Consider the following 22,161-nt stretch of genomic DNA (forward strand, 5'->3'; position numbering starts at 1 on the left):
GGGCTGCATCCAGGAGGAACGTGTGGGGAGGGGCCCTCTGTCTGGGTGCCTCCCCGACCCCGCTCACCTGCGAGGAAAGGTGGACCTGAACCTTCGGTCGACTTTGTGGGAGAAGATGCAGAGCCGTCCTCTGCTCTGATCACGTCGTCAGCATCAGCTTAGTGTTAGGTGGACTCTAGGTTGCTGCTGTTGTTCAGTCACTCAGTCGTGTCTGGCTCTTTGTCATCCCATGGACTGCAGCATGCCAGGCTCCTCTGTCCTTTACCATCTCCCAGAATTTGCTCAAACTCATGTCCATCGAGTCGGTGATGCCATCCAACCATCTCATCCTCTGTCATCCCCTTCTCCTCCTGCCCTCAATCTTTCCCAGCATCAGGGTCTTTTCCAATGAGTCGGCTCTTCTCATCAAGTGGCCCAAGTATTGGAGTTTGAGCTTTAGCATCAGTCCTTTGAATGAATATTCAGGACTCATTTCCTTTAGGATTGCCTGGTTTGATTCATTGCAGTCCAAGGGACTCTCAAGAGTCTTCTCCAACACCACAGTTCAAAAGCATCAGTTCTTAAGTGCTCAGCTTTCTTTATGGTCCAGCTCTCACATCCATACACAACTACTGGAAAAACCATAGCTTTGACTATACAGACCTTCGTTCACAAAATGACGTCTCTGCTTTTTAATACGCTGTCGAGGTTCGTCATAGCTTTCCTTCCAAGGAGCAAGCTCTTTTAATTGCATGACTCTAGGATTTCTCTATAAATTTCAAACATTGACTGAAGACATTTATTTACAGACTTTAAGTAAGCATTCAAGCTGCTTTCAATCTTGAGCTGACTTTTGTTCCACCTCCTGAAAGGACCATGTCATACGCTCCTGGTTTCTCCTGTTGTTTAGTAAACACTTGCTGATTCGTAGCAGAATCATCTTCTGCTCCGCTTCTTCTAGAATATTCACTAAGAGCTGCTGTATAGCGATGCTGTTCCATAATCAGTGGGTCCGTAAGTGGGTAGGTGGGTGGATGCGTAGGTAGGCGGCTGAGCACTTACCCTTTACTCCACCACGGATCCTCATGGTGCCGCCTCCGCTCAGCAGACGTGTGTGTCCTGTGTCTCCTGTGCCACACTCTGCGCTAGGCCGGGTGCGAGCTCGCAAGCGAGATGCGATGAATCTCCTCGTGGAGGTCATGTTCTTTTAGGGAGAGACTGACGGCAAAGAAGCAGTAGGCAGTTTCAGACAGCGGTGAGTGCCGTGAGGAGAAGAAAATACTGCAGGTTGAGGGTGAGGCTATTTCTCAGTGGGTGGTTCAGGAAGGGCCTCCGAGGCCGGGGACGGTGTCTACAAGCCTGCCCGGGGCTGTTGGGGAAGAGCTGACCGATGAGTGCGTTGCTCCCCAGAGCCAGGTCTCACACCCTGCTGTGTCTGACCCCAGCCCCACAGCCTCTGGTCGCTCCCATTCCTCATCTCACCTCGTCCTGTTTTCTAGCCGTTACATTTGTTACTGTTTAATCAGCCTTGGTCTTCGAGTTTGGCCAAGTAGCCCATATCACTCATTTCACAAAGGCTGGCTTCTTTTTCCTGCAACACATAGGACATGATGCTTTATAGGTTCTCCCCAGAGAGGGCTGATTCCCACTCTGTGTGATCTCTACCTTGTGGATAAGACCTTTTCTAGAAAGTGTTCTCTAAGTCAGTTGTTTAGATTGGGAATATATTTTCCCATTGAAACATCATAATATATGATGGTTGTTGGTACGCCAGGACACAGTGTAATTAATGGTTAACTAGCCTGTGATATGATGGAACTAGACTGGGATGGTGCGGTTGGGGAAGGATCTAGACCCTGCAGGCAGGTGTCTTCTGTAGATGTGAGACTTGCCCCAGGTGATGTGTTGAAAGACCAGCTTTTTTACCTGCCTTTTGTAGGCTTCTGAGAACCCAGTATCCTTGAATTGATCAGATTCTAATCCCTTCTGGAAACCACCCAAACCTCCCAAGCCCTTGGAATATTCCAGATTTCAAATTACTCACCAACCTCATTTTTACTTACAACTTGGACATCTATTTTGCACCTGTTTTCAGTTGAGAGAGGTGATATGTTGTCCCTAACCTGCGAAGTTCCGTTTCTCCCTGGCGGAGTCTGGGGGACATGGAGAAAACAGTTGTCTCCGTGTCATTGGACAAGTTCCTGCCAGTAATTGTTGGTGGAGGCAAGATCTGTCAGTATTACTAGCAGTAATAATAATAATAATCCCTGTATTCTGTGTAGTATTTGAGGATCACTTTAACTGCCCCAGGGTCAGTATTTATGGCATTATCATTATAAATGGTGGTGAGAAAGGAGTGGGTGGAAGATGGGAGCCTGCAGAATTGGGGAGCAGAAAGCCCTCTAATCCTTCAGTTATTCTTAGAAGTCAGCATTTAAGCAAACAGAAAAGGAAACCGAATGGACTTTTAAAGGGCCACCTTCACGTTCTTGTGAAAGTGCAAACTACTGACTAGTGTTAGGTAATGATCCCTGGTTTAACATTTATCAAGTGAATCAGCGTCCCATACCTTATATAAAGAATTAAGGATGCAATGTCTGCTCTAAGGAGCTTCACATTAGTCAACATATGTGGTCATAGTGAGTCAGTGGCAGACTTCAAAACAGCCCAGGTGGAAAAGGCAGGGGTGTGTAAGTGCATGTCCCATTCAGGGAGGGAGGAGCGGATGGATGTGACGGAGGTCCACGCTGGTGGCCGGAGAAAGGCACATTCTTTGTCATATGTCAGGAATGACTTTCGGTACTTTGATCTAATAACTCATTTCATCCTCACACACAACCCTTTGATAGGGTGCTATATTATTGCCCCATTTAACAGATGAGAAAACCAAGGCCCAGGTCTGTCTCAGGTCAGTTGTCTGGTAGATTAGTAGGTGGTAGCGCTGGAATCTGAGCCCACACCCTTTTTGTAACTTTGTATTTTGTGTTGGTGTATAGCTGATGAACATGCTGCAGTAGTTCCGGGTGAGCAGCAGAGCAGCTCAACCACAGACACATATCCACCCTCCCCCAAACGCCCCTCCATCCAGGCTGTCCCATAACACTGATGGAGTTCCACGTTAGTCTTCATTCTTAACCACTGAAATTCACTGCCTCTCTGGTGTTTTGGAGAAGAGGTTAGACCCGGGTTGGGCAGGGTGTTGAAGACAAAGTGAGCAGATGGGAATTTGATAACTAAGAGCCACAGAAGTTTTCTGGCATTGCAAGTTGGGCCAGGATTTGTGGTTGTGGAAAGATAATTTTGCCAGCAGTGTGCAGGAGGGAGAAAGACTGAGAATGAGAACGTTTTTTCCCTCAGCACATAATCACAAGAGTTTCCTCTGCTGGACGCCCTTCTAAGCTCTGGGGATAAGGCAGGCATGGCCCCGGCCCTCATGGCGCTTTCTCTGCAGTTGAAAAGCCCGACGGCAGACACGTGGCAGCACAGAACAGGGGAGGGGGCAGGCGTCACTTTGGTGCAACCAGAGACGGCCTCTCCCCAGGGGGACCTGAGCACTGGCGTCTGAGCACCCGTGAGGAGAGCCACAGGAGAGCTGACCAGGCAGCGAGGGGCCTGCAGGGAGGACGGTTGGGACCCGGCCGGTGTTGGGTCACCTCCAGAAACCCCCCGCCCCGTGGCACATAGCAGGCCCCTCTGCGTGTGGGTGGATGGACAGGGCGCAGCCAGTCTGGACGGCGATAAGCGCTCAGGCAGGGCCTCAGGACCGCGACAGCCTCACGTGGAAACAGCTGCTCAACTGGGTGTTGCGTTTAGTCACTAAGTCGTGTCCAGCTCTTCTGTGATCCCGTGGACTATAGCCCACCAGGCTCCTCTGTCCATGGGATTTCCCAGGCAAGAATACTGGAGTGGGTTCCATTTGCTTCTCCAGGGGATCTTCCCGACCCAGGGATCGAACCCACATCGCCTGCATTGGCAGGTGGATTCTTTACCACTGAGCCTCAGGAATCCCATTCTGTTTAGTACTTTGCTTTTTCTAATCATTATATTACTTCATGGAAGGCAGCATTAGTACAGAGTTTATAAGCTGGGGCTCTGCAGTCAGACACCTGGGTTCACCTCTTAGCTTTAACCTTAATTAACTTTCTGTCTTTGGACAAGTTTCTTTTCTCCTTGTGACTCAGTTTCTTTCTCTCTAAAGGAGTTTTTATACGGATGAAGCTAAATCATACATGTAAATTAAATTGTTTGTGCCTGGCACATCGTAAATGCTCAGTAAATGTTATCCTGCATTATTCTAGATCCATGTTTGCTTGTATTAACATAGGGCTTCCCTGGTGGCTCAGACGGTAAAGAATCTGCCTGCAGTGTGGGAGACCGAAGTCCATCCCTGGGTTGGGAAGATCCCCTGGAGGAGGAAATGACAATCTACTTCAGTATTCTTGCCTGGAGAACTCCATGGACAGCGGAGGCTGTCAGGCTATAGTCCTTGGCGTCACAAAGGGTCATACACAACTGAGCAACTAACACACACACCACACAGCCACTTGCTGTAGACAGAAAGGCAAGGCTGCAGTCAGACCTGAGCCTGAACACCAGCCTCGTGGAGGTGCTGGAACCTTTCCGAGCCCGTTTTCTCCTTTGTAAAGGGGAAATAACTATTTCATAAGAAGATTTTCCATGAGATAATATGTATAAAACCCCAGCATCACAGCTCACTGATGGTTGGCGCTCAGAAAATGACTCCTGTCATTATTCATCACTGTTACTGTGTATCATCGCTGGCTGCAGAGACTTTCCTCAGGCTGAGACACCCTGATCCACCCAGTGCTTCAGTGACTGGTGGACACTCAGGCTGCCTTCATCTACCATTGTTTTACTAATGACATGACTATGGTTCACTTCGGCCAAATCTGTTTGGTAGGGAAGAGAGCAAAGGGGGACACTAGCTTCCTTGGACACGTTCGCCAAACTGGGATTATGTCGTCTGATATACTAACCACTAAACTGGTACATGTTGGCAAATGATGCGTGTCAGAGTTAGCAGAGGACTTAAGTCAGGTAGAGTCACTTGGCCCTTCACAGTCCTTGAGGAACGAAAAACCCTTCAACCGCTGACATGTGCGAGAGAGAGAATGGGTTTCTTTTTCGGTGCCAAACTGTCTGAACGCAGCCTCAGCTACTTCTAGGAACAAGACAAAGCAGTGAGGAAGTGCCAGCTGAGTGGTTCTTAGAGAAAAAAAAATTAGGAATGAGTGCCAGCCCTCTACAGTGCGAGTGAACATCCCCATTTCTGGATCCTGGTGGAAGCCAGTTAGACTTTTCCTCTGGGGCGAGAGCTCCTACGATTTCTTCCATGACATTCACACCTCTGCCCTCGCCAGCAGTGTCCCTGGGTGACGTGGATGTTGGGAGTGACTCTCGCAGTCATTTGGAAACAGATTTCCGCAGGCTTGGCAAGCCTGAGCGCTTGCTGAAGCCTCGCTCGGAACGCTTCTTTACTCAGTCACTAGCTGGTTCCTGAGCGTGCCGCGCTCCTGAAAGGGTGTCAGTCACCACCCGTGTCTAACGTCTCTGGGTTACTTACTGTGTGTCTGGTAGTGTTCTAAGTGCTTTACATGTACTAACTCATTTAATCCTGGAAATTCATGAGCCTGCTGTACTGCTGCTCCGTATTGTACTGTGTCTGGAGATCCCGAAGCCAGAGCAGGAGGGAGCTCGTGCTGGGCCCTGCAGCTTCTAGTCCAGCGTGCGGGTGAACACAGGCGCTCTGGTCCAGGATCCTCGCTCCTCCCCTTCCATGTCCTGCAGAGCGCCTGTGTGGCACGTGCCCTTCCTGGCTCACACCGGAGACTATGGTAGGGACTGTAGGGCCGCTTGGGGCTCCTCCCCGTTCCTGGCCATCTTCCTGTGCTTGTGTTTCCTTCTTTGCACTTTCTACCTTCTGAGGTACTGTTTATTTGTTGGGTTTCTTGTCTCTGGTCTTTGTTCCACCTCTAGGATGTGGAAGGCAGACGTATGTTCTTGCGTTGTTCACTCTCCTTTAGTGATTATAGTGGCACCTGACAGATACTAGGTGCTCGGTAAATAGTTAGGGGACGGGTGGGTGGATGGATGGCTGTGGTACTGGTTCCTTCCTGAATCAGTATCGTAAACCTGATGCTTCCTGCACCTATTTGTGTTCTCTAAAGTGTGCAAGAGAAAAATTTATATATGATTCAAATGTATAGCACCAACGCATCAACCATTTATTCTTACCTCATTCTCCTCCATGTGTGAGTTAGTGAAGTGATGATATAGTTTCTGCAGCCACGGAGATATTTTTGAGGATGTATTTTGAATGGTGTGTTAGGCTACCTCCTAGAAATGCTGCCTTAGTCACCTTTGTTGAAATAATAATTTTTTCCACATGCAAAAGAATGAAGTTGGACCCCTAACACACCCTACACAAAATTAACTCAAAATAGATCATGGCTGGGTCTTCCCAGGAGTCACTCAGTTCACTTTAGTCGTTCAGTTGTGTCTGACTCTTTGCGACCCATGAATCGCAGCATGCCAGGCCTCCTTGTCCATCACCAACTCCCGAAGTTCACTCAGACTCACGTCCATCGAGTCAGTGATGCCATCCAGCCATCTCGTCTTCTGTTGTCCCCTTCTCCTCCTGCTCCCAGTCTCTCCCAGCATCAGAATCTTTTCCAATGAGTCAACTCTTCGCATGAGGTGGCCAAAGTACTGGAGTTTCAGCTTTAGCATCATTCCTTCCAAAGAAATCCCAGGGCTGATCTCCTTCAGAATGGACTGGTTGGATCTCCTTGCAGTCCAAGGGACTCTCAAGAGTCTTCTCCAACACCACAGTTCAATAGCATCAATTCTTCGGCGCTCAGCTTTCTTCACAGTCCAACTCTCACATCCATACATGACCACAGGAAAAACCATAGCCTTGACTAGATGGACCTTTGTTGGCAAAGTAATGTCTCTGCTTTTCAATATGCTATCTAGATTGGTCATAACTTTTCTTCCAAGGAGTAAGTATCTTTTAATTTCATGGCTGCAGTCACCATCTGCAGTGATTTTGGAGCCCCAAAAAATAAAGTCTGACACTGTTTCCCCATCTATTTCCCATAAAGTGATGGGACCAGGTTCCATGATCTTTGTTTTCTGAGTGTTGGGCTGTAAGCCAACTTTTTCACTCTACACTTTCATCAAGAGGCTTTTTAGTTCCTCTTCACTTTCTGCCATAAGGGTGGTATCATCTGCATATCTGAGGTTATTGATATTTCTCCCGGCAATCTGGATTCCAGCTTGTGCTTCTTCCAGCCCAGTGTTTCTCATGATGTACTCTGCGTATAAGTTAAATAAGCAGGGTGACAATATACAGCCTTGACGTACTCCTTTTCCTATTTGGAACCACTCTGTTGTTCCATGTCCAGTTCTAACTGTTGCTTGGGGCCACCCAAGACAGGCGCGTCATGGTAGAGAGGTCTGACAGAATGTGGTCCACTGGAGAAGGGAATGGCAAACCACTTCAGTATTCTTGCCTTGAGAACCCCATGAACAGTATGAAAAGGCAGAATGATAGGATACTGAAAGAGGAACTCCCCAGGTCAGTAGGTGCCCAACATGCTACTGGAAATCAGTGGAGAAATAACTCCAGAAAGAATGAAGGGATGGAGCCAAAGCAAAAACAATACCCAGTTGTGGATGTGACTGGTGATAGAAGCAGGGTCCGATGCTGTAAAGAGCAATATTGCATAGGAACCTGGAATGTCAGGTCCATGAATCAAGGCAAATTGGAAGTGGTCAAACAGGAGATGGCAAGAGTGAACGTCGACATCCTAGGAATCAGCGAACTAAAATGGACTGGAATGGGTGAATTTAACTCAGATGACCATTATATCTACCACTGTGGGCAGGAATCCCTTAGAAGAAATGGAGCAGCCATCATGGTCAACAAAAGAGTCCAAAATGCAGTACTTAGATGCAATCTCAAAAATGACAGAGTAATCTCTGTTCGTTTCCAAGGCAAACGATTCAATATCACAGTAATCCAAGTCTATGCCCCAACCAGTAATGCTGAAGAAGCTGAAGTTGAACAGTTCTATGAAGACCTACAAGACCTTTTCGAACTGACACCAAAAAAAAAGATGTCCTTTTCATTATAGGGGACTGGAATGCAAAAGTAGGAAGTCAAGAAACACCTGGAGTAACAGGCAAATTTGGCCTTGGAATATGGAATGAAGCAGGGAAAAGACTAATAGTTTTGCCAAGAAAATGCACTGGTCATAGCAAAACCCTCTTCCAACAACACAAGAGAAGACTCTATACATGGACATCACCAGATGGTCAACACCGAAATCAGATTGATTATATTCTTTGCAGCTAAAGATGGAGAAGCTCTATACAGTCAGCAAAAACAAGACCAGGAGCTGACTGTGGCTCAGATCATGAACTCCTTATTGCCAAATTCAGACTTAAATTGAAGAAAGTAGGGAAAACCACTAGACCATTCAGGTATGACCTAAATCAAATCCCTTATGATGTGGAAGTGAGAAATAGATTTAAGGGACTAGATCTGATAGATAGAGTGCCTGATGAACTATGGACGGAGGTTTGTGACATTGTACAGGAGACAGGGATCAAGACCATTCCCATGGAAAAGAAATGCAAAAAAGCAAAATGTCTGTCTGAGGAGGCCTTACAAATAGCTCTGAAAAGAAGAGAAGTGTAAAGCAAAGGAGAAAAGGAATAAGCATCTGAATGCAGAGTTCCAAAGAATAACAAGAAGAGATAAGAAAGCCTTCCTCAGCAATCAATGCAAAGAAATAGAGGAAAACAACAGAATGGGAAAGACTAGAGATCTCTTCAATAAAATTAGAGATACCAAAGGAACATTTCATGCAAAGATGGGCTCAATAAAGGACAGAAATGGTATGGACCTAACAGAAGCAGAAGATATTAAGAAGAGGTGGCAGGAATACAGAACTGTACAAAAAAGATCTTCAAGACCAAGATAATCATGATGGTGTGATCACTCACCTAGAGCCAGACATCCTGGAGTGTGAAGTCAAATGGGCCTTAGAAAGCATCACTACAAACAAAGCTAGTGGAGATGATGGAATTCCAATTGAGCTATTTCAGATCCTGAAAGATGATGCTGTGAAAGTGCTGCATGCAATATGCCAGCAAATTTGGAAAACCCAGCAGTGGCCACAGGACTGGAAAAGGTCAGTTTTCATTCCAGTCCCAAAGAAAGGCAGTGCCAAAGAATGCTCAAACTACCACACAATTGCACTCATCTCACACGCTAGTAAAGTAATGCTCAAAATTCTCCAAGCCAGGCTTCAGCAGTACGTGAACCGTGAACTTCCAGATATTCAAGCTTGTTTTAGAAAAGGCAGAGGAAACAGAGATCAAATTGCCAACATCCGCTGGATCATGAAAAAAGCAAGAGAGTTCCAGAAAAACATATATTTCTGCTTTATTGACTATGCCAAAACCTTTGACTGTGTGGATCACAATAAACTGTGGAGAATTCTAAAAAAGATGGGAATACCAGACCACCTGACCTGCCTCTTGAGAAACCTATATGCAGGTCAGGAAGCAACAGGAGTCACTAGTGGTAAAGAATCCGCCTGCCAGTACAGGAGATGCAAGAAACACAGGTTAGATCCTGGGTTGGGAAAGCCCCCTGGAGCAGGAGATAGCACCACACTCCAGTACTCGTGCCTGGAAGATTTCATGGGCAGAGGAGCCTGACGGACTATAGCCTCTGGGGCTACAAAGAGTCAGACACAACTGAGTGACTGAGCACACACACACAGATCATGGACATAAGAGCTAAAACCATAAGACTTTTAGAAGAGTCAGTTTGAATTATACAGTGTTTTCTTAAATATCTACCGAAAGCAACAAAAGAAGAAGTAGATAAATGGGACTGTATAAAAATTAAAACTTCTATGCTGCAAACAAAACCATCAAGAAAGTGAAAAGACAGCCTATGAAATGAAAAGAAATACTTGCAAATCATTTATCTGATAAGGAACTTGTGTCTGGAATATTTAAAGAATTCTTAGAACACAAAAGACAAGTAACCCAATATAGAAATGGGCAAAGGATTTGTATAGACTATTTTTTGAGAGGAAGTATACAAATAGCAAATAAGCACATGAAAAGGTGCTCAGCAGCATTCTTCATTTCTTTGCAACCCTATGGACTCTTCCATCAATGGAATTCTCCAGGCCAGAATACTGGAGTGGGTAGCCTTTCTCTTCTCCAGGGGATCATCCCAACCCAGGGATCGAATGAACTCAGGTCTCCTGCATTGCAGGTGGATTCTTTACCAGCTGAGCCACAAGGGAAGCCCAAGAATACTGGAGTGGGAGCCCATCCCTTCTCCAGTGGATCTTCCAGACTCAGGAATTGAACTAGGGTCTCCTGCATTGCAGGCAGAATCTTTACCAACTGAGCTACCAGGGAAGCCCACTTTACATACAAATAGCAGATAAGCACATGAAAAGGTGCTCAGCAGCATTAGACCCCAGTTCACACCCAAAGCCTATGATCAAAATACAAATGAGAACAGGTGTTGATGAGGCTGTGAAGAAATTGACCTGCATACATTGCTGAAGGAATGTAAATAACATAGCCACTTTGGAAAAAACAGTTCGGCAGTTCCTCAAAATATTAAAGCAACTATGTGACCTAGCGATTCTACTCCTGGGTATCTACCCAAGACAAATGAAAATATATATCCACACAAAAACTCTTATGCAAATGTTCAGGGCGGGGTTATTCATAAAAAAAAAAAAAAAAAGGCCCGAAATGCCTATCAACTGAGAGATGGATATATAAAATGTACATCCACCCAGTGGAATATTATTTAGCCATAAACAGGAATAAGTACTGATAGGTGCTCCAACATGATGAACTTTAAAAACATCATGCTAATCAAGAGACCGTGTATTGTGCAGTTCCACTCATATAAAGTGTTCAGAATAGGAAAATCTATATATAGAGAAAGTGGATTAGTCTGTGTGGGGCTGAGGGTGGAAGCAGGGAAGAAAAGTGACTGCTGGTGGTACAGGGTTTCTTTTAAGGAGGCTGAAATGGTCTAAAGTTAGATGGTTGCATAACCCTGTAAATACAGTAAAAAAAAAAAAAAAAAACCCACCATAGAATTATGTGCTTTATATAAGAATTATATGGTATGTGAATTATATCTCAAAAAAAAAGAAAAACCTGTTTAAAATGAATATTATGTTGCACATATCAGCTTCCAGTTTGAGCTCCTATTCCTGACCACTCCCACATCAGGAGTCCTGGGCACTAACCTGCTCTGAAATGCTGTTTTCATGTCACTTGCTGCTTGAGGCAGAGTCTGTATCTTTGTATGCCCTGAGTCCAGCACAGCTCCCGGCACTTAGAAGCCACCCAGATATTTACTGAACGGAGATGACAGGAGTGTGGCAGTTCGTCTAAGAGGGAAAGTTAGCCTGCCAGTGTCGTAGAAACCCAGGGCTTCCTGCACCCTCTGCCCTGCCCCTCCCATATACACATCATGACAGCAGTACTGTCTGCTCACTGTGGACAGAGCATCCTCTGATACCTTAATCACTGAAACCTAAAGGCAGTCTTGTGAGGTTCGTGTGACTGTTGCAGAGAAGGAAGCTGATTGAGAAAGGTTAAGTAACTCACCCCCAGTCTCCCAGGGATATGGCCAGACCTGAGAGCCGGGCCTTTCCGCTCACACCCTTATGTTCCTAATAAGGTTCCTGACTGCTGGGGACATGCTGGAATCATGGAGCAGGCCAGCTCCAAATGGACTACAAGCCTCTGAATTTGTCTTACTTCAGGTCAAGGAGAGATTACCCTTTTGTCTAGCCATCGCATTAGACAGGCTGTTCTCTGGCTTGGGTAGTTAAGAGTTAAACTCCCGTAAAATACAAGTCAGCAGTCAGTTTTTCCTCAATCTCTGTATTTTGTTGTGAGCGTATCTGTGGAGGTAAGAAAAATTGATTCTTAGGATCAGATGCTGGTTCATGCTGTGTCCACAATTTTATTCATTTTGTTCTGAAGCAGCGGGTGATAAGCCCATTTGCTTGCTGTTCCCCATGGCTGAGCTGGTTCTGCTGCACAGCAGTGGGAGAAATCCAATTCAGCAGACATTTATGGATCTGCCTTCATGTGCCAGGCAGCAGGTGAGGAGCCGGGGTCACAGGGACGAATACGCTTTGGTCCCTGTTTGCACAAAGTCCTTAATGTTTCCCAGCTCCTTTCATCGTGGCCGGCAGTTGTTGTTTGGGGAGGGTTTGGATCGTCTGCCTTTAAATTTTGGTAAAATATAGTCCCTCTCTCAGAAAGTTACTGTCTAAAATGTAAGAGCTTTTGTTTGTTAAATGTACAGGAGGTAAGGAGGTGGCATAAATATTTAGATCTCGACAGTGGTGCGCTGATGCTTCAATTCTGAGCCAGCTGTGTGAGACTCAGAGTTAGATGACATTTCATCCCTTCAGGGAGAAGTAGAAAACATTTATAGGCTCTGAATGAAAGCATGAGGGTATATACACAATTCAAAGTCAACCCAGCTGCCTCTCCATTCACATTTGCTGGGACAGCATGTCTGTGCATCTGTGAACTTACTTCAGAGCGCTAGAGGTAGTGAGCCAGCATTACAGAAGTGAGGGAAAGGGGGGAAATTACAGGGGAGAATTACAGAGTGAAGTGAAGTTAGCACCTGAAATGTCACTGCCCTGATCCTGGGACGTGGCCGGGCCTTGGGCAGGTTGTTGCTCCTTGTCCTCGTCCGTGAGACTGAGGATAATCAGCACCTTCCTTGTCAGACTTGGCAGCCTTAAATGAGACAGCAGATGTGGAGCACATGCCATTAAGGAGCCCACAGTAAATGTGTCTCTTATTAGAGTAAACATAACCATTTAAAAATAGTCTTTTGTCTTGTTTTTTTACAAAGTTGTTTCCTTTTGGTACTTTTGTGTCCTGGCTTCTCAGCTGCACATTATTCCATGGTCATTTTCCATCTCTGTGTGTGGTTCCGGTAACTCTTAGTGGGTGAGCCCTGGTCCACGGTTGGTGTGGGCGCACCCTGGTCTACGGTTGGCGCGGGTGCGCCCCAGTCCCCAGTCAGTGTGGGTGGTCCGTGGTCAGTGTGGGTGCGCCCTGGTCTGTGGTCGGTGTGGGCGCACCCCAGTTCGTGGTCGGTGTGGGTGCGGCCTGGTCCATGGTCGGTGTGGGTGGTCCATGGTCGGTGTGGGTGGTCTGTGGTCGGTGTGGGTGGTTTGCGGTTGGTGTGGGTGCACCCCAATCCGTGGTCAGTGTGGGTGCACCCCGATCTGTGGTCGGTGTGGGTGGTCCGTGGTCCCTGGTCATTGTGGGTAGTCCATGGTCTGTGCTTGGTGTGGGTGCACTGTTCCCCTGTTGAGGGACATTTGGTTGCTGCCAGGATTTCAGTGTTGTAAATCGCATATTAAAATGCAGAGACATTACTTCGCCAACAAAGGTCCGTCTAGTCAAGGCTATGGTTTTTCCTGTGGTCATGTATGGATGTGAGAGTTGGACTGTGAAGAAAGCTGAGCACCAAAGAATTGATGCTTTTGAACTGTGGTGTTAGAGAAGACTCTTGAGAGTCCCTTGGACTGCAAGGAGATCCAACCAGTCCATCCTGAAGGAGATCAGTCCTGGGTGTTCATTGGAAGGACTGATGCTGAAGCTGAAACTCCAATACTTTGGCCACCTCATGCGAAGAGTTGACTCATTGGAAAAGACTCTGATGCTGGGAGGGATTGGAGGCAGGAGGAGAAGGGGACGACAGAGGATGAGATGGCTGGGTGGCATCACCAACTCGAAGGACATGAGTGTGAGTGAACTCCGGGAGTTGGTGATGGACAGGGAGGCCTGACATGCTGTGATTTGTGGGGTTGCAAGGAGTTGGACACGGCTGAGTGACTGAACTGAACTGAAATTGTGCTTCAGTGAAGAGCTGTGTGTGTGGAGGGTGTTCACTGGCTTCCTGGGAGACCTCAGACCGGTTCCATCGTCCCCGTGTCCCTGTTCCCTTCCTGCCATGTGGGGAGGCGGCAGTGCCCACCTGAGGGGACGGCCGTGTGGGCAGACGAGGTAGAATGATGACCCAGATCCTCAGCAAGCTTCACCTCCTGGCCTCTGTTTGGGTTTGGGGCTTGGGGCTCGCTCTCCAGAGATGAAGCTTTGTCAGTCACAGCTTCCAGAAGGACTATAGCAGTGTACGAGTCAAGAGCATTACGTGAGAGAACCAGTTTCTCTACCCTCTCACTAGCAGTCATCCTCGTGTGTAATTGTGTAAACAAACAGAAAATGCTGTCGTCTGTGTTTGAGCGGCTCGTTAGGGCAGTGAGAGGACAGGACTCACTCGAGCTCACTGCCCTAACCAGTCCCCACCTCATCTCACAGAGGTCAGGTTCCAGAGGCTGTCCATGAATCTTTTCCAAAGCTTGTCTCCACACGGTCCTTTGAAGCTTAAAAATCCAGTGTATTTTATTCTTCACTGAGGTACATACTTACTGTTGGGTATCTGATAATTTTTCCAACAATTATGGCCTGATGTCGGAGCTGCCCTATGGGCCCAGCAGCATGCCCCTTCACTCACCAGGACTCCCTGTCCCAGGGGAGCCCCCTGTATGGGCAGCATGGACCCTTCTGGGGGGCTGCGCTGGCTTCTGGGCTTGCGCATAGGCAGGGCTGGCTTCTGGGCATGCGCATAGGCGAGGCTGCACCCTGGCCCAGGAGCTGCCTGTGGCTGCTGGCCTGCAGGTGGTCCGGACTTGTCCACGGGTGACTGGCTGTAGGGCCTGCGGTGGTTCTGGCCTGCTGGATAGCAGGCTGGTGCTGACGGGCTGGACGGAGGACACCAAGATGGCCCTGACCAGCAGCGGAATAATCATGGGCGGAATGAGCTCCTCAGGAGGGTGGCCATCAGCACCTCTGTCCCCAGGAGGAGGCCTTGTTGCCTCTTGCTTCTCTAGATCAGCAGTTCACCACTTGCAACTTTTTAAAGTTATATCTGCTTTAAAGTTCATCTTACATGTAATCTGTGTCCTTGTCAAATATAATAAGGTTATTTATATTCACAGAGTACCTCAAAAGCCCTCATACAAATGCAGTAGGCAGGGCCAAGCTGAGTGAGCAGCACCAAGGATGAGATAACACACAACCCCCGTCTCTGATTGGTCACAGGCAGAGTTTTGTTAACAAGATGAAAGTTTATAAATAGAGAAGCTTGTGCATTGGAAAAACAAGTGCATATTAACTGTCAGGGTGACTTCCTTCTGTACTTCGGTATATTTTAACTGGCTAAAGGGCTTTGTTGTTTGAGAGGCTCTATTTTCCCCAAAACAAGGGCCTGCATTCCTGGGCTGCTGTGTTCGTGTCTTGAAGGTGAAAAAGCCAGTGTTTCGAGTGAGAGATCCTGCCAGGCTGACCTGGTGCACTGTCAGCTGGGGGGCTTTGGTTCACAGGTCATTTGGGGGCCTGCAGTCCACAGGGCAGACTCTGAAGTCGCAGTGCGAAACTGGTTTTGTGCTTATTTTAACCAGGTGACTTTCGGATGATGGTTGGAGAGGATAAGGCAAAAGTGTTGAATATCGTGAAGCCCAACATGGCCCACTTCCGGGAGCTGTACGGCAGCATTCTGCAGGAGAGCCCCCAGGTGGTGTATAAGGCCCAGCAGGGCAGCCTGGAGGTGAGCGGTCGGTGGGACATCACGGGTCCGTCCTGAGGCAGGAGCCCGTTTAAGGGGAAAAGTCGAGTGCGCAGTATGACCAGTGTAGTAACTATTCATAGAAAGTGCATTTTGCGTGTAAACGTGTCCTCTGTGTGTTTGAAATAAGGCTAAAAGGTCGCATAAGAAACTAGTGACAGACAGGAGGCTGCCTCTGGAGAAGGGCCAGGGGCTGACATGAGCCGGGTGGGGGCCGGTCTTCACCGTGTGTACCTTTTTGCCATTTGAACTTCTTGCTACATATATTAATTATTAATCAGAAACAAATAGAAGCAAACTCTGAAATTACCTTCTCTTCGCCTCCAAACCCATCTGCCTCCCAGAGGTAGTCTTATTCACAGGTTGGTGTGTTTGCTTCCAGATCTCATTGCATGCGCTTCTGTGTGTATTTGTACATGTATAGACATGTAGGAAGTGGCTTGGTCTTTTTCATTTGGTTTTATTTTACATAAATGTATTCATATATGTTATTCTGAAGCTTGTTTTTCCCCCACTTGTTATACGTATTGTGTCTTGGGACTTTTCTTTTGACATAGCAGACAAAACTTTCTTTCAAGGCAAAAAAATACTAAATTTTTTGAAAATAAAGAAGAGCCCCTCCTTTGAGAAATGTAACTTGGATTTAAGATTTTTTTAACTATAAGATTCATGGTTTTTTTATCTTTAAGATAACACCATTCTACTTTTTTAATGCTCTTTCTTTTCCAACTAATACAAGCAATTAATATCATGTTGAATAACAAATTAATGGTATTTCTAGAACTGAAAGGCAACTTTAAAAACTAGGAATTATTTTGAATGTAACATTGGAGAATACACCATGAATGCCCAGAAAACCCACCACTCAGTTTAACAGATTTTGCCGTGTTTGCTTTAGATTGAGGTTTTTTGTTTTTAATTTTTACTTTTCTCAAAGTGATGCCTGCACACTTTAAAACCCAGGTGATACCCCAAGGTTTTGAACAAAAAACAGCAGTTCCGTGCTGCACAGCTTCCTACTTGTCTGTGCTACTTCCCAGAGCAACTGGTCTCATCTCCTTCACTGATTCTTCTGGTGTTTACTTCCATATTTACAAGTAAAATGATTTGACTGTTATTTCTTGATTTTTAAAAAAGTTTTGTACTTTTTTTGTTATCTTTTCATGGAACGTGAGGTTTTTTTACTCTCATGCACTCCATCCACACACACACACTCTTTCATGCTCTATCTCTTTCTCTCCCTGTCTCTCCCCACCACCACTCACCTATGCTCCATATATAGTTATTACATGGGCTTCCCAGATGGCCCATCTGGGAAAATGAATCCATCCACCTGCAATGCAGTAGACCTGAGTTCGAGCCCTGGATCAGGAAGATCCCCTGGAGGAGGGCATGGCAACCCACTCCAGTAGTCTTCCCTGGAGAATCCCATGGACAGAGGAGCCTAGACAGCTATAGTCCATGGAATTGAAAAGAGTTGGACACAACTGAGGTGACTGAGCATGCATGTATAATAATTATTATATAATTTTAAATTAATAGTCAATATTTACTTTATTAGGACAACTGGCTTTTTTCATTGCTGAGATATACTACTGTGAAATTTAGTTTCCTGTACAACTTTGTTTTTCTTGGAGTTAATCAGTCCATTTGTTCTGACTTTCTTGGTTTTCTCATTGTTGTTGTTCATTTGCTAAGTCATGTCTGACTCTTTGCGACCCCATGGACTGCAGCACTCCAGGCTTCCCTGCCCTTCACTGTTTGAGCTTCCTTGAATTTACTCAGACTCACATGCCTTGAGTCAGTGATGCCATCCAACCATCTCATCCTCTGCCAACCCCCTTCTCCTCCTGCCCTCAGTCTTTCCCAGCATTAGAGTCTATTCCAATGAGCCGGTTCTTCACATCACATGATGAAAGTATTAAAGCTCTAGCTTCAGCATCAGTCCTTCCAATGAATATTCAGGACTGATTTCCTTTAGGATGGACTAGTTTGATCTCCTTGCAGTCCAGGGGACTCTCAAGAGTCTTTGCCAGCACCACAGCTTAAAAGCATCAGTTCTTCGGTGCTCAGCCTACTTTATGGTCAAACTCTCACATCTCTACATGACTACTGAAAAAGCCAGAGCTTTGACTAGACGGACCTTTGTCAGCAAAGTAATGTCTCTGCTTTTTAATATGCTGTCTAGGTTTGTCATAGCTTTTCTTCCAAGGAGCAAGCATCTTTTAATCTCATGGCTGCAGTCACCATCTACAGTGATTTTGGAGCCCAAGAAAATAAAGTCTGTCACTGTTTCCATTGTTTCCCTATTTACCAGAAAGTGATGGGATGGGATGCCATGATCTTAGTGTTTTGAATGTTGAATTTTAACCCAGCTTTTTCACTCTCCTCTTTCACTTTCATCAAGAGGCTCTTTAGTTCCTCTTCACTTTCTGCCATAAGGGTGGTGTCATCTGCATATCTGAGGTTATTGATATTTCTCCCAGAAGTCTTGATTCCAGCTTGTATTTCATCCAGCCCAGCGTTTCTCATGATGTACTCTGCATATAAATTAAATAAGCAGGGTGACAATATACAGCCTTGACATACTCCTTTCCCAATTTTGAACCAATCCGTTGGTCCATGTCTGGTTCTAACTGTTGCTTCTTGACCTGCATACAGATTTCTTAGGAGGCAGGTAAGGTGGTCTGGTATTTCCATCTGTTTAAGAATTTTCTACAGTTTGTTGTGATCCATACAGTCAAAGGCTTTAGTGTAGTCAATGGAGCAGAAGTGGATGTTTTTCTGGAATTCTCTTGCTTTTTCTATGATCCAACAGATGTTGACAATTTGATATCTGGCTCCTCTGCCTTTTCTAAATGCACCTTGAACACCTGGGAGTTCTTGGTTCAGGTACTGTTGAAGCCTCACTTGGAGAATTTTGAGCATTACTTTGCTAGCGTGTGAAATGAGTGCAATTGTGCAGTAGTTTGAGCATTCTTTGGTGTTGCCTTTCTTTGGGATTGGAATGAAAACTGACCTTTTCCAGTCCTGTGGCCACTTCTGAGTTTTCCAAATTTGCTGGCATATCGAGTGTAGCACTTTACCAGCATCACCTTTTAGGATTTGAAATAGCTCAGCTGGAATTCCATCACCTCCACTAGCTTTGTTTGTTATAATGCGTCCTAAGGCCCACTTGACTTCACATCCAGGAGGTCTGGCTCTAGGTGAGTGACCACACCATGGTCTGGGTTATCTGGGTCATTAAAACCTTTCTTGTACAGTTCTTCCATGTGTTCTTGCCACCTCTTCTTTTTTTTTTTCTTGCCACCTCTTCTTAGTCTCTCTGCTTCTAGTTCCTTACCATTTCTGTCCTTTATTGTGCCCATCTTTGGATGAAATGTTCCCTTGGTATCTCTAATTTTCTTGAAGAGATATCTAGTCTTTCCCATTCTGTTGTTCTCCTCTATTTCTTTGCATTGATCACTGAGGAAGGCTTTCTTACCTCTCCTTGCTATTCTTTGGAACTATGCATTCAGATGGGTATATCTTTCCCTTTATCTTTTGCCTTTCGCTTCTTTTCTTTTCTCAGCTATTTGTAAGCCCTCCTCAGACAACCATTTTGCTTTGTTGCAGTTATTTTTCTTGGGGATGGTTTTGGTCACCACCTCCTGTACAGTGTTACAGACCTCTGTCCATAGTTCTTCAGGCACTCTGTCTATCAGATCTAGTCCCTTAAATCTATTTCTTACTTCTACTGTATAATCATAAAAGATGATTTAGGTCATACCTGAATGGCCTAGTGATTTTCCCTACTTTCTTCAATTTAAGTCTGAATTTTGCAACAAGGAGCTGATGATGTGAGCCATAGTCAGCTCCAGATCTTGGTTTTGCTGACTGTATAGAGCTTCTTCATCTTTGGCTACAAAGGATATAATCCATCTGACTTCGGTATTGACGGTCTGGTGATGTCCATGTATAGAGTCGTCGTCTTATTTTGTTGGAAGAGGATGTTTGCCATGACCAGTGTGTTCTCTTGACAAAACTCTTTTAGCCTTTGCCCTGCTTCATTTTGTACTCCAGGGCCAAACTTGCCTGTTACTCCAGCTATCTCCTGCCTTTCTACTTTTGGATTCCAGTCCCCTATGATGGAAAAGACATCTTCTTTTGATGTTGGTTCTAGAAGGTCTTGTATTTTGTACATACCTGTAACTAATTCACCCTCAAACTCTCCTACAGATCTATGAAACATCTTACATTGTAGACAAACACATCAGGTGTTTTCTCTGTTTCTTGCTTTTCCTGGGGACATTCTTCCTGGAGTCCTGAGTCCCCCGTTCCTTTCATGACTGGGTGCTTTCTAGACACGCTGCACAGCTCTTCTCTGGAGCTTTGTTTCATTATCACCTGAGAATTTTTTCCCCTCTCCTTTTGCTAATTTTTGGTTTTCTTGAACTTTTCCTTTTTCACAGTTTATACTTTTAAGTACTAAAATGTGTACTTGTGAAAGAGGTAAATTTTTTGAGATCCTATACATCTGGAAATTCTACCCTTAAACTGATGGATGAGTTTAGGTTAGACATCAGATTCTAGGCTGGAAGTAATTTTCCCTCAGCAGTTTTTAAGTCATGGCTTTATTTCTTCTAGTTTCTTCTGTTGCACTAGAAAGTCCAACAGGGGCTTCCCTGGTGGTCCCCTGGTTAAAAGTCCACCTTGCAATGCAGAGATTTGACCTACATGGATTTGACCCCTGGTTGGGGAACTAGGGTCCCACATGCTCTGGGGCGCAGCCAACATATTAAAAAAAAAAAGAAAGGTCCAACAGTATTCAGATTCCCTATCCTTTGGATGTGATCTTTTATCTCTCTGATACTATTTAGTGTTTTTTCCTTTTTTTCCAGTATTCTTAAATTTCATGATGATTTGCCTTTGCCTTGTGTATGCTTTTTCATCATTGTTGCTATCATTGTGTTTTGCTCGGCCACACCACACATCTTGCGGGATCTTGGTTCCCTGACCAGGGATGGAACCTGTGCCCCCTGCAGTGGAAGTGCACTCACCACTGAGCCTTCAGGAAATTCCCATGGTTTTTTCATATTATTCTGGCACTTTGTGACTCTGTTCTGGAAATGCACGATGCTCAATTCTAGGAAATGATTTTTTCATTTCTGTAATGAAATTCTCTTCTACCATTCCTTCATATCCATTGTCTTCATTTTTTTTTCTAGAATTCCTATTAGTTGTTGGACCTCCTTGTCTGGTTTTTTTCCCCCTCATTCCTGTTTCTTTATTTTTTTTGTTCTGCTTTCCAGAATAATTTTTTGAATTGATCTTCCAGCAGATCTGTTGAATTTTTATTTTCCTCTGAATGTTCTTTTTTCATATATATATATATCGCATTCTGTTCTTGTTGTATGTCTGCCTTATTTTTCCTCGAAACCTGAAGAGGCCTGTCAGCGCACTTCTTCCTTAGTGATGAGAGGTAGAGATTTCCTCAGTTGTTTTTACTTTGGCGAGGATGTCCCAGCATACTCCAGATCTCTTGACCCCTGAAGACTTCCCTGCTGCGTTGGGCTCCTCAGACTTCATGGAGTTCCTCTTTTACCCTTTGGAGTGCATACAGCTACCAAGGCCGCCACTGTCCTTGCCCCTTACTACTCACCAGGTGACAGCAGCAACGTGTCCTTGATGTAGTGGACCAACATGAGATGACACAAAATAATTAGCTCGCTGCATTGTGAGGGTCGGCAAGTTTGAAATTTGCAGGTCAAGCCGGAGACCCAGGGACGAGTCTGCTGTTCTCTTGAGTCCAAGGGCAGTCTGGAGGCAGACCTTCTGCCTCAGGAAAGTTTAGTCTTTCTTCACAAGGTCTTCAACTGACAGGATGAGGTCTGTCCACATTAAAGGGGGTCTTCTGCTATTCAGTGTCTGCTGGCTTTGGTGTGAATTGCATCTAAAAAGATGCCTTTACAGTAACATCTGAACTAAAGTTTGACCGAGCAACTGGGCCGTGTAGCCCAGCCAGGTTGACATATACAGTGAAACATTGCACCCTGTATCCTTTAGGTCTACGTGTGACATCAGTCTTTGCCATTTCTCCTGGGATGTGGTTTTCTTTTTTCATTGCTCTTTTGACCAGAGGGTGAGAATGGCAGCTTCAGAGACTTCCACCTGGCCTTCTCCATCGGGACAGCTCCAACGCGCCATCTGAAGAGTATGCTTTCTAGGACTACTCTTGGTACCAGTTGTGTAGGATCAGGTTTGGGGAGTTTTGAAATGAAGACATCATCTGATTGATCGTGTGCTGGCACCGTGGAACTTGATGGCTCTTCTGAGCTATCCCCACTTGGAGGAAGGAGGCCAGGCCTTCAAACCCCTGCATTTTCCAGTCTTTGGAAAGAGGCAGCTCCCTTGGCTGTAGCCAGTTCTAGGAGGGACTCTGAGAGAAGGAGTCAGCC

General features: G+C 45.6%; 1 protein-coding gene across 2 annotated transcripts in view; it reads left to right on the forward strand.

Annotated features, from left to right (window-relative positions):
- The window catches only part of TAMM41 (TAM41 mitochondrial translocator assembly and maintenance homolog), a 52,447-nt gene that overhangs the window by 16,909 nt on the left and 13,377 nt on the right, over positions 1-22,161 (forward strand). For both annotated transcript variants that reach the window (XM_027523059.1, XM_027523060.1), the window contains exon 5: positions 15,561-15,706. In XM_027523059.1, the coding sequence (XP_027378860.1) occupies positions 15,561-15,706 (146 nt within the window). The remainder of the gene's footprint in view (positions 1-15,560; positions 15,707-22,161) is intronic.

Source organism: Bos indicus x Bos taurus, chromosome 22, assembly GCF_003369695.1.
Source record: "Bos indicus x Bos taurus breed Angus x Brahman F1 hybrid chromosome 22, Bos_hybrid_MaternalHap_v2.0, whole genome shotgun sequence".
Classification (NCBI taxonomy): Eukaryota; Metazoa; Chordata; class Mammalia; order Artiodactyla; family Bovidae; genus Bos; species Bos indicus x Bos taurus.